Source organism: Cydia splendana, unplaced genomic scaffold, assembly GCF_910591565.1.
Source record: "Cydia splendana unplaced genomic scaffold, ilCydSple1.2 scaffold_42_ctg1, whole genome shotgun sequence".
Classification (NCBI taxonomy): domain Eukaryota; kingdom Metazoa; phylum Arthropoda; class Insecta; order Lepidoptera; family Tortricidae; genus Cydia; species Cydia splendana.
Window position 1 is genome coordinate 1,214,259 of NW_026946887.1, and position 12,813 is coordinate 1,227,071.

General features: G+C 35.3%; 1 protein-coding gene across 1 annotated transcript; it reads left to right on the forward strand.

Moving 5' to 3' along the window:
- The first annotated feature begins 563 nt into the window (after nt 1-563).
- Nucleotides 564-5,973, forward strand: LOC134805568 (uncharacterized). The gene is made up of 2 exons (XM_063778843.1): nt 564-1,418; nt 2,218-5,973. Exons 1-2 carry the CDS (start codon nt 603-605, stop codon nt 2,260-2,262), a joined length of 861 nt encoding a protein of 286 aa, XP_063634913.1. The 5' UTR covers nt 564-602; the 3' UTR covers nt 2,263-5,973.
- Nucleotides 5,974-12,813: the final 6,840 nt, after the last annotated feature.

The window sequence follows — 12,813 nt, forward strand, 5'->3', positions numbered from 1 at the left end:
AGTTATCTCAAAAATCATCCTTTAAAGGTGTGAAATGAGGTGTAGGTGGGAATTCAGAATTGACTTCTTGAAGTTAATACTGTTTGTCATGATTTATTTATATTTACATTAAAGATAGCGTTGATTAATAATTTTAATGTGGCAACATTAGCATTACCCTGATTAATACAGGGGTGGTTGGGAAAATAACATTATACTACTGGCAACACGGTAGGTAGTGGGGACACGGAACGGAGCCAGTTGGACAGGCTCGGGCAGTTCGTTCACTTGGGCCGAGGCGGTCAAAGAGGACAGACCGTGTGTGTGAAACACGCATAATTATCATGTAGCGCAGTGCAAAACTGGCCTTATTTTATTTCGCCATCTGCGCATGGCAACACCCTCTCTCTTCCTTCCAAGCTCTGCAACGAGTACCACACTATGTAAGCCTTTAAAGATTATGATAAATAATAAAGCAAGAAAACAGTGCAATTACAGTCTTTTCTATTCAACAACATCTCTCTCCACCTTTACATGGTGCCGAAAATATTCAGTTCTACTTAATCTCCAACGGGCTGGGCCGGTAAACTTCGTGTCCGCGTGCGCGATGCGCACACGCCATAATGGCGGCCGAAGATATCAAAAAATTAATTGCAGCCAGAGGCCAATGTAAGGCTTCTATGACGAGAATGGAGAGGTTTCTCCAACAAGAGCCTCAATTATTTACTGTGGAGAGCTTGAAGACTAGAAAAGCGTCAATGAACACCGTCTTCCAAAAGTATCAAGACGTATGCGTGCAATTATCAGTATTAGAGCCAGAAAATCACAAAGACGACTTGGACGACGACACAGAAGATCGATTTTACAGCATTATGACCGCTTTAGAGTGCGCGTTAAATGTAATAGAAAAAACAGCCCAACAAAATACACAGACAGCAGAGGGCACTGGAAAAGCAGCGCGCTTGCCTTCGCTTGATATACCTGTCTTCGACGGGCGGGACGTCGCGCTCTACAAATCATTTATCGAGATGTTTGAGGCTGTAGTACATCGCGACGCGCGAATACCTGTCGTCCAGAAGCTGTGCTTTCTGAAAAAGTACTTAAAGGGCGAGCCGCTGCAGCTTATCGACAATTTACCCATAATTGGAGCATCATATGACTCTGCACTAGAACTACTCAAGAAACGGTATGACAACCCAGCATTAATCATCAGCAGCCACGTCAATACACTCCTGGACATACCAGCGTTGCACCGAGGCACTGCTCTACAGCTGCGAGACATGGTGGCCAAAGTCCGGCAACATCTCACCGCGCTACAAAACCTTGAGCAGCCAGTCACATCATGGGACGCCATCCTAGCCTGCATCTTGTTAAGAAAGTTAGATTCCTTCACCGTGAGATTGTATCACTCCGAGAGGGACAACAGCGAGCAACACACTGTGAGTAGCTTACTTAATTTTTTAGAAAAAAGAGCTGCGGTGTTGGAGGCGAGTCCAGCTGGTAGTGAAAGCTCGTATGTCAAAGCTAAAGTAACAGCTCATGCGGTGACAGCCTCGCCTGCCCCGGCAGCTTCTGCAGTAACTATCACTGCAGAAAAATGTGTTGTGTGTAGTCAGCAGCATAGGCTCTATAAGTGTCCAAAATTTAATTCCATGCCAATCGACAATAGGTTGGACATTGTCATCAAACATAATTTATGTAAAATATGTCTTGGACCTCACTCAAAAAAATGTAGATACACATTTAAATGTGCAGAATGTAGTTCCAGGGCCCACAATACTTTGATACATGAAAAAGTTAAGCAAACAACTGATGAAGAGCCGAGTCAGAGTCAATCAGGTACTGTCAATTTACATACCAGTGCTAAGAAGGTCACCAAGGTATTATTGCCCACTGCTAAGGTATTAGTCTCTGATGTACACAATAACAAACGCATTGTTAGGGCACTTTTAGATTGTTGCGCACAGACAAGTTTTTGTACAGCGGAGTTAGCTAGTAAACTAGGCTTACCGCAATCCAATGATCCAATAAATATTGGCATGCTTATGGAACATAGTAGCAATGTTAATAAAAGCATCAAGCTAACCGTCCATTCTAGGGTTCAGGATTATAAGATTGATGTTGACTGCGCTATTGTACCCAAAATAACTTCAGCACAGCCACAGCAAGCCATAGACTTGGCCAAGCTGATTTTGCCCAACGCTATTACCTTAGCTGATGATGAATTTAATGTTCCAGGCGAAGTTTCCCTCCTTCTGGCTGCAGATATCTTCTGCAGAGTAATACAAGACGGAAAGGTTGAGGCAGGCCCTGAGGATCCAGTGCTGCTGAACACGCGCCTTGGATACATCGTCTCGGGCAGAGTAAGTGTGAGTCCATCATACAATTTTAATACAGTTGCTATGCATACAATGGTTAATCCTGATCTTGACTCTTGTGTAAGGCAATTTTGGGAGGCCGAAAAGGTCCCTGAAGCATATCCAGAAAGCATGCCAGAGCAGGAATATTGTGAGAAGATTTTTTGGAGACAACCTCATTGAACAGGGATCGCTATGAGGTTACTCTCCCATTAAAAGTTAATTTTAGCGAAATAGATCCTTCTAACTCCTTTGTAATTGCTTTGCAAAGATTAAATAATCTTCAAAAAAGGTTTGCAAAGGAACCTGAGTTTCATAACTTATACAAACAATTCATACAAGAATACCTTGATCTAGGTCACGCCAAAGTAATTGATCTAAAGGACTGTGACCCTACAGAGCAACCGGTATTTTACCTGTCACATCATGGAATTCTCCGGCCTGACAAAATTACAAATAAACTCCGGGCTGTATTTGATGGTAGTTTCAAAACTAAGGCAGGCCACAGTCTCAATGACTATTTATGCAATGGCCCTGTAGTCCAAAACTCATTATTTGATATCATGATGCTTTTTCGCACATACAAGTACACGGTGCAGTGTGACATACGTCACATGTACCGCATGATATCTATGCACCCTGAGCATAGACGCCTACAAAACATTTTGTGGCGGGCAGATGACACTTTACAGTGTTTACAATTACAAACAATAACTTATGGATTAAAAAGCAGTGCCTACCTTGCCACAAAGTGTCTTGTAGAGCTAGCAAAAAAATACAAGGCTCAATATCCATTGGCCAGTGAAGCTATCATCAAAAACAGCTATGTAGATGATGTGCAAGGCGGCTCAGATACACTTCAGGGAGCTTTACAACTAAAAAGTGAACTTATTTCTCTAATGAGCAAAGGTAGCTTTCAATTACATAAATGGATTTCCAATGAGTCAGAAATATTGCAAGATATCCCTCAAGAAAAAATTGGCCTTGCCAAGCAGGATATTGATCAGGATAAATCAATTGTTAAGATCTTAGGACTATCTTATGATGCCCGAGAAGATGCATACAAAATGAGTGGCCGTGTACTCACCTCTCCTGAGGTGCCCACTAAAAGAAATGTACTGAGTTCTATCAGCAGACTCTATGATCCAATGGGTTTTGTCGGACCTTTAACCGTCAAGGCAAAACTTATCTTACAACAAATATGGCAATACGATTTAGAATGGGACTCTCCCCTGCCACCTGAACTAGTAAAAATATGGCAGACATTCTATAATAATTTGGTTAACATGCCTGTCGTGACCATACCGCGGTACATAAATGTGTCTGAAGCCACTAGCATACAGCTTATAGGATACTGTGATGCATCAGTTGTAGCTTACGGCTGTTGTATTTATGTTAAGGCCATAGTAAATGGTAAGCCTTATATACATTTACTTTGCTCTAAGTCGAGAATATCCCCGCTTGCATCTAAACTGACAATTCCCAAGCTTGAGTTGAATGGGGCCCTTATACTGGCAAAATTGGTAAATCATGTCGCCTCTTTACTAAAGATATCAGATGTTCATTTGTTCACTGACTCAAAAATAGTATTGGCCTGGCTCGAATCCTCTTCACTCAAGGTACCAGCCTATATAGGCAACCGTGTAAAAGAAATAAATAAACTGACAGATACAATGTCATGGAAATATACTCCTGGCCTTCTTAACCCTAGCGACATCTTGTCTAGAGGCGCAGATCCTCAAGAAATAATTGATTGCAAGCTGTGGCATCATGGCCCAGACTACTTGACAGAAGGCAATGAGTACAATTTTCACTTGTCAGAAATAATTCCACCTCTGTGCAGTGTAGAATATTATGATAGCTCAGATGAGCACATCGCATTAAGCGCCACTGTAAATGACAATGTGATTGATTCGTTTTTTGAACGATTTTCAAGCCTTTTCAGAATGATTAGAGTGACTGTCCATATATTAAGATTTATAAATAAATGTAAAGGAAAGTCAGTGTCATCGGATCTAATTTCTGTAAAAGAGTCTAGAGACGCTTTGACTTTAATAATAAAAGGTGTGCAAATGTACTACTTTCATAATGAGTTTGTGTGTATTGAGAAGGACAAAGCTATAACCTCCAATTTAAAATCACTTAACCCTTTCATTGACTCGGCAGGGCTTCTTCGTGTGGGTGGAAGGTTGGACAATGCCACACACTTAGATTTCTCAAAAAAACATAATATCATATTGCCCAAGCACTGCCATGTCACTAAATTGATTATTATTCAAGAACATTTAATGCTCATGCATGCAGGGTTAAAGCTTGTCCTAGGTGGCCTATGTCAAAAATATTGTATAATAAATTCTGTGAGAGAAGTAAAATCTGTAATCAATAAATGCATAACATGTTGTAAATTAAAGGCCACCGCTAGTCAGCAGTTGATGGGATCACTTCCCAAGGAGCGAGTCACTCCAGCTCGAATATTTGAAAATACAGGCCTTGATTATTGTGGACCTTTTGAAATTAAGCAATCAGCTCTTAGAAGCAGTGTTATAGGTAAAGGGTATGTAGCCGTATTTGTTTGCTTTGCTTCCAAGGCTGTGCACCTAGAAGTGGTCACCGACATGACCACTGACACTTTCATAGCTGCACTAAAGCGTTTTATTGGTAGAAGAGGTTATCCACAAAATATATTTTGTGATAATGGCTCAACATTTCACGGTGCAAATAACAAATTAAAAGAGCTCCATGATTTACATAAAAAAGATTATTTTCAGAAGGCTGTCAATGATTATGTACTACAGAAAGGCATACAGTTCCATTTCATTCCTAAATATAGCCCAAATCATGGAGGTCTCTGGGAGGCTGCTGTCAAATCAGCAAAATATCATTTCAAAAGGATTGCTTCAAATCGCATATTTACATATGAACAATTTAGTACAATAATCATAGAAATTGAAGCAATACTGAACTCTAGGCCGTTGACCCCGCTGTCTCATGACATCTCTGATTTTTCATATTTAACCCCGGGGCACTTTTTGATTGGTGCTGAGCTAACTTCTGCTCCACAACCTGATTTGGCAGCAGTCCCCAGCAATCGGCTCCGGTTTTGGAGGTGCTGCGAGCAAGTACGGCAGCATTTTTGGAGTGTTTGGTCAAAGGAGTACCTATCATTGTTAAACCAAAGAACTAAATGGCAAAAAACAGAACCTAACTTAAAGGTTGGCATGGTGGTGCTACTACAGGTTCCAAACACTCCTCCTTTAACTTGGCCCGTAGGTAGGATTAGCAAAGTTTTTTATGGCAATGATGGCCATGTAAGAGTTGTGGAGGTGCAAACCTCAGATAAAAAATTGCATTCCCGTGCTGTGTCAAAGATAGTTGTATTGCCAGTAGAGACATAAAAAATATTGTGATATTATATTAAGTAAATGTAAGTTGTTAATTTTTAATTTTAGTTCTTGTTGCACAAGTAGTGCATTTAAAAATAGTTTTATTTTTAGTTCATGTCAAAAGGAAATTTGTATTATTTTTCTCAAACAGGCATTTGCGCCCCTCCCCCCCAGTTTATGTGTGAAACACGCATAATTATCATGTAGCGCAGTGCAAAACTGGCCTTATTTTATTTCGCCATCTGCGCATGGCAACACCCTCTCTCTTCCTTCCAAGCTCTGCAACGAGTACCACACTATGTAAGCCTTTAAAGATTATGATAAATAATAAAGCAAGAAAACAGTGCAATTACAGTCTTTTCTATTCAACAACATCTCTCTCCACCTTTACACCGTGAAGGATTGGTCGGATCAGAGTAAATGCAAGTACCTCCATTCTTGTATTATTAATAGCAGAGTAACCATACTAGGAGAACCATCACAAATCAGAAGTGTTAACGTACCACTAACCCACAATGGGATTTTAAGGTTTATTTTGAATTCTACGTTTTATGAAACGTAAGTTATAGAATTAAAAAGTATTTTATTTCATGAGTTTGGGACGATTACATGTTTCAGATATAAGTTTTTGGTGATTGCTTGAAAGTTCATAACTACCTACATATTTATAAGAAATTTTCAAATAGTAGGCATGATGTAGTTCAAATGTAGTTGCAGGTAGTTTTAAAACTCTCGAGTAAATAATAGTCATTAAAAGTATCTCTTGCTTCTTTGTTAGTAACTGAATTTTAATTAGTTTGCATTTTTGCTATTTTGAGTAAGAAAAATTAACGACTATAAAGGCAACGTTGTGTGATAAGTCTATGGCCCCATAGTCCCATAGTCCATCCGGTATCAGTACCTACAGTGTGTTTAAAAAAAAGCGTTTTGTCGGCTACTAGAAGATGCTATGATGAAGTTATTAGAAATACGATGCAATGCGATTATTAGAGATGCGATGATGATGTTATTAGATAGAAAGGTTCATGTGGATCTTCAAACGTTTAACTTAGAAAAGACAAGTGGTGATTATAACAATTATTAACTTACGAGTAAGTGACTACAGCGTAATGATAATACTTTAAAATGGTTCAAAAATAATGTATGAGCTTGTAAATTCCATTAAAGTTGCAAGCGCTTAAAGTAAGCTGCGGTGCCGGCTAACACGAGGCCGCCGCATTTTGGTTTAGTAGGTACTCATATTGATAAAAAAAATCGCTTTAGAGATGAATTGATATTTAAAGGTTGTGTATCATCGATTATTCTGACCATGAGTTTATGATAAATAAGTAAACGCTATATTTGATGACACTATAAGACCGATTTTATAGACGACCGATAAGATTGATTTTCGTTTGACGTGAGCGTACGTCGAGGTAGTTGAGAATTGAGAATTGGATGAAATTAATGTTTCTTTTTGACGTGAGTGCACGTCATTGAAATTGAGAATTATTTAATGCGAACATGCGACTATTACATTTTAAAGTGTCGTATGACTAGTAGTTTATAAGGACCTGATCTGACTATGCGAGGTCGCGACAACGCGATGGATGTTTGTTTATATTTTCTTTGAATTGTTCATATCTAATACATATATCCTAACGTGATTGAACTTATAGTGGTCTTGTCGGGAATAAAAGAAAACGTACAAGTAGCTAAAAAGTAGCACAGCGTTATAATTACAAGTTAGAAATTAATTTTGATCTCTGTTGAGCTATATAATACAAACTATTAGGTAGGTAGATTTTTTTTTAATAAATGGTAAAATGGAAAGAGAGATAAGTTATATGTATACCTATAGAGAGCAGATATTGTATGATTCTGAGTATTGTCCAAAATTGTATGGTATTGTTGAAATAAATGTTATTTTCGTCATAACAATGATGTTTTGTCACGATTTGAGTATTTGTTTCAACTTAGACTTGAAATAATTATAATTTTTGTTTGAATTTTAGTTCTTGAGCCAGTTGAAGAACGTAAAGAACATGACTGCGTTTAATGCTTAAAAATTGATTAAGTTCTCTTGTGTTTGATAATAGGTATACCTACCGACCCTGAAACTATGACCTGCTCACGTCTGAAGCTTAAATTGACTTGCATAGCACGACAGATTTTCATACATTATTCAGTGTTAAATTGTAAGCAATTTACACCGTCGTAAGCAATGATGTAGTAGTAAGTTCGCAAAGTGACAGAATTATAACTCAGATTAGTCCTCTTTTTCCTTCTGAGTAAAGATATATCCCCATGAGCAAAGAGAGAAAGGTTGAATACCTTTAAGCAGGTCATTGAAAATAGTACTTAGGTACATACTAAAGGTAAGCAGAAACGGGTAATCAGTGAGGTCAAATTATTCTAAAAGTGGCTACAGAGAAATATTGTGAAATAAAAACATTTTGTTTTATTATGATCGACAATTATAACATAAAATAATTGTCATTTGACGGGATAAAGATACTCGATAGATCAGAGCAGCTTAAGATTTAGAGGTGATCAAAATACATTATTAGACTATAATAGAAATATTTTATTGATAAATTACAGACTGAACTTTTGATAAGTTACTCAATTAGAGCATGCAATATTACAGTTATTGCTATTTGTTGTTTAAATTTATCAGCTAAAAGTTTACGATACTCGTAGTTTATGTTAATAAAAGTCATACAGTTGAAAGAGGATTAGCATAAAAATATAAGTAAAGACGGATACTTATTTCAAGTAAGTTAGTGCACAATAATGTGAACAAGCAGTTTGTTTACATAATATGAAGTTTTAATAACATGTATATCAGGTAATATTAAGAGTTTGGACTTGAGAGTATGTCGATTAATTCAGATAAATAAAATATCGTCGTCATAATGTGAGCTTGCATTATGGTAAATTTACATGGATGATGAGAGTTTTTCATAATGTGAGCGTGTATTATGGTGAATTTACATGAGCGTGTGTAAATTAGATGATGATAGTAGTTCATAATGTGAGCGTGCATTATGGTGAATTTACATGAGCGTATGTAAATTAGATGATAATGGTACTTCATAATGTGAGCGTGCATTATGGTGAATTTACATGAGCGTATGTAAATTAGATGATAATGGTACTTCATAATGTGAGCGTGCATTATGGTGAATTTACATGAGCGTATGTAAATTAGATGATAATGGTACTTCATAATGTGAGCGTGCATTATGGTGAATTTACATGAGCGTATGTAAATTAGATGGTAATAGTACTTCATAATGTGAGCATGCATTATGGTGAATTTATATGAGCATATGTAAAATTGATGATGATAAGATAAGATAAGATAATCTTTATTGGTACAATACAGGTACACGTCAGATACAATTTTGTACAATAATCATACAAATTCCACATTACAGAGTATTTCAACTGAAATATACACAACATGGTAATGTCAACAATTCAAAATAGAAAAAAATAATAAATTAAAAAATATGTTTTAATTTATAAAACATATTAAATTAGTCATTGGCAGTGCCATTATTTTATTAAAGGTGTAAAAGTTTTTTGTGAGTAACCACGATTCTAAATTTCTTTTAAAGGATTGCTGAGTCTGGACATCTCTGATGATTGTACTTTATAATGTGAGTGTACATTATGGTGAATTTACATGAGTATATGTAAATAAGATGATGACAGTTAATCATAATGTAAGCGTACATTATGGTAAACTTACATGAGCGTATGTAAATTAGAAGATGATAGTTTGTCACGACGTTCAGAGTACGCTACTTATAAGTAAATTTACATAAGTGTATGTAAGAGACGATAATGATATAATTTAAATGGGTTAAATGACACTATTATGTAAGTGATAATGCATTTTGATATATTATACTTATACGAGCGTGTGTAAATTTAAATGCGCTGATTCTATATTGCTTAACGAGTATTTAATGACAATATAGAACTTTGAAAGAATTTATGATAAATTGTAAGTACATGAGTTTGTGTAAAATTACTATCCGATATGATCATACTAAGTATGATTCGTAGCTATATAACAATGTAAGAGAGCATTATGGTAGCTTAACATAAGTGAAGATAACATAAGAGAAGTTAACCCAAGCTTTTGTATGACAAAAATAAATAATATATTTATTTACATGAGAGCGAATAATGGGAGTTTGTTTTGTACAACTCTACAGAATTATTGTATTTTGTCAGTGCAAGATGAGAGCTTTGTTTGTTTGTTGTGTTAGTTTGCGAAAGAAATACTTATACATTTATAACGAATTTGTTTGTTATGAAAGTCATAAGAATTACATGATTTCGGAAATATTTGGTGTTGAGAGTTTGAGGAGTTAAAAATAAAAATATGAATCCTACCCGAAGTAATTGAAAGTAGACAAAAACAATAGAGAGGAATGTTGTATATTTCATAAGACACAGCTGTTTCATTATTACTATTTAGAGGAAGACTAAAAGATATTTAGGAATATAAAGACACATTCGAGTAAAAGGAACTATGCAGTCTGTGTTCTATCAAATACGTAAAAGAGATATCTTTCACAATTCACTGACTCAAGTTACTTGATGATCACGAATTTATTAAAGGAATTGAAAGCTAAATCTAACTATTACATTAAATATTATTTTAGATGGATAATTTACATAGCGCTTTATAGATGTGAAAATAAACTGTTCAATTGAATCTATTTAGTACAACAGAGTTGACTATGTACGCAGTCATGATGAAAGATATATGTATGAAAGTTGTAGCTTCTTTTTACTATTGAAGTTGATTACTACTAAGTTGAATTTGACAGTATTTCAAATAATTAAATGGAATTGTGATAACAGATTGATATCCCATATTGACTGGATTTTTTAGATTTTTATTGAGTAAGTACCTACTTTGAAGTCGCAACCTTTTGTGACAGTGGGTTTGTCAAATTGATTAAACTTTTCTCAATCTATATGCTGTGTTGATGATGATCAGTATTCGAAGAAATTCCTTGTTATAGGCGAAATTTAAATATTTGTTAATTGTTATATTATTATCAATCATGTTCATGTTCCGATGGATTATAAATTATTTGATACTTTATTATCAAGAATTTGAAGAGTTTTAAGCATACCAAGTTCTAACTAATACCATCAGTTTGCAATGAGCACATTCATTATTTTATTAGAAAGGTGTCAGATGTAGAAGTGCATTAAATAAAAGAACAGAGGTAGTTATCATGGACTAAACAAGATATTCCGTTAAATAAAACAGATGAATGCAACGTAAAGTGATTGAGTGCTAACGAGATAGTACCTAAGGTACATTTACTTATGCCGATACCATAAAATACCTAATATATGAAATATGTTTAATGTACAACTTAAACGTAGAACACGAATATAATGCAGAGTAGACTTTATAGACAGTAAAAAGGCATCTCTGGTAATAAACTTTTGAGTAGTCGAGAATGGAAAGTGAACAACAGATCGAACATACGGTAAACGATTTGCTGTATTCTTGGGATTGTGACAAATGCTAGCAAGTGAAATAGAAAATAAGCACTTGAGTGTATATGGTGGCCAATGCTCTAAATACCTGTAGATTACTAGACTGTAGAGGAATAGGAGAGAGAAGGGAGTAATAATTCAGACAGAATTGAGTTAATCGCGAAAGTACTTGGTTATAAGACTTGAAAGTATATGAAATTAAATATGATTCAGATATACTAAAAGCGTTTAGTATATTTTAAATTTATGTATGTAGCTGGTATATTATAAAATTGAAATGTGGAAGTAGTCAAGTATTATTCAGTAAAAAGCGCATTAATAAAAATAAATAATGGTACAGACCTACATAACTATTGATGTGATGTATGTACAGAGTACAGTACAATAATAAATAAATTATCCATAATAATCTTGGTTAAGTTAGTTACTTTAGTCACAGAATAAATAATAGTACTGCCGTACAGAAAGGAAACTTTCTACAAAATCGAAGTTTGACAGCGGTTCAGGGCCGAATCATGGTATCCCTTTCTATTAATATGGCACTATCCCTTTCGGCTATTTAGGGTTATCAAAATTCAAGTGATTATCTGTGATTGTGCACGCAAAAGGAAGTCAAGTAGTGCCAACCCTAATAATTGCTCGGAGCAATGCTGAGCCGAGCGGAACAGAGTTTGACCAAAGTCAGGAATTTAACAAAGTTGCTTTAGTTAATATATACATGACGATCATCACCATTGCGCTCAAATACTAGACAAAGGTTTGACAGAATTTGATATGAATAGTGATTGTTTTTTTTTATTAAAGATATTATGGTTTGCAAGCTATTCAAATGTATATTTTTAGAAAAGTAACAAATGTTAATGGACGTAAAAAAAAAAAAAGCTGACAAAGGTTTATGGTTCGAGAATCTTAATAAAAATTTGGACTTAGAGTAATGAACCCGGTCATTCCGTCTCCTCGTCTCGCTATGTCATAGACATAATACCTAGTTTTAGAGAAAGATTATAAAAAAAAAAAATGATTTCATTGGACTTCATAACTAAGACTTGATTTGATTAAGCAGTTTCAATCATTGTTGCAATCAAATAAAGTTAAGACTTTAGTGATGACACTCTATATCTTATATTGACGTAAGGGCGTATCTGGCAGTGATTTAACTATGTATTTTGAATGTTCATTACTAATTCAGACATCTTATGTTTGGCGAATATTAAATAAATTATAATTTTAACAAATTGTTGAAATGATTTGAAAAGAATATTAAGTCATTACTTTCGTGAGAATTAGTAGGTACCCATTAACATCCTTTGAAGCTACAAGACATAACATTTTGTATGTTATTATGTTAATATGGGCCTAAACAGTGACATTACTTTGAAGAAATGACATTTTAGTGATAGTATAGGGATTGGCATGAAGGAATGACGGCAGTTAATGAATTTAGTTTAAACATCTTGCTTCAATGTTGGAGTTATTACAAGGTAATGACACTTACATTGAAATAACATTATTATATTGACAGTGAATTGATGGAAATGATGGAATCAGAAATGACAGAAAGAATGACGGAAGAT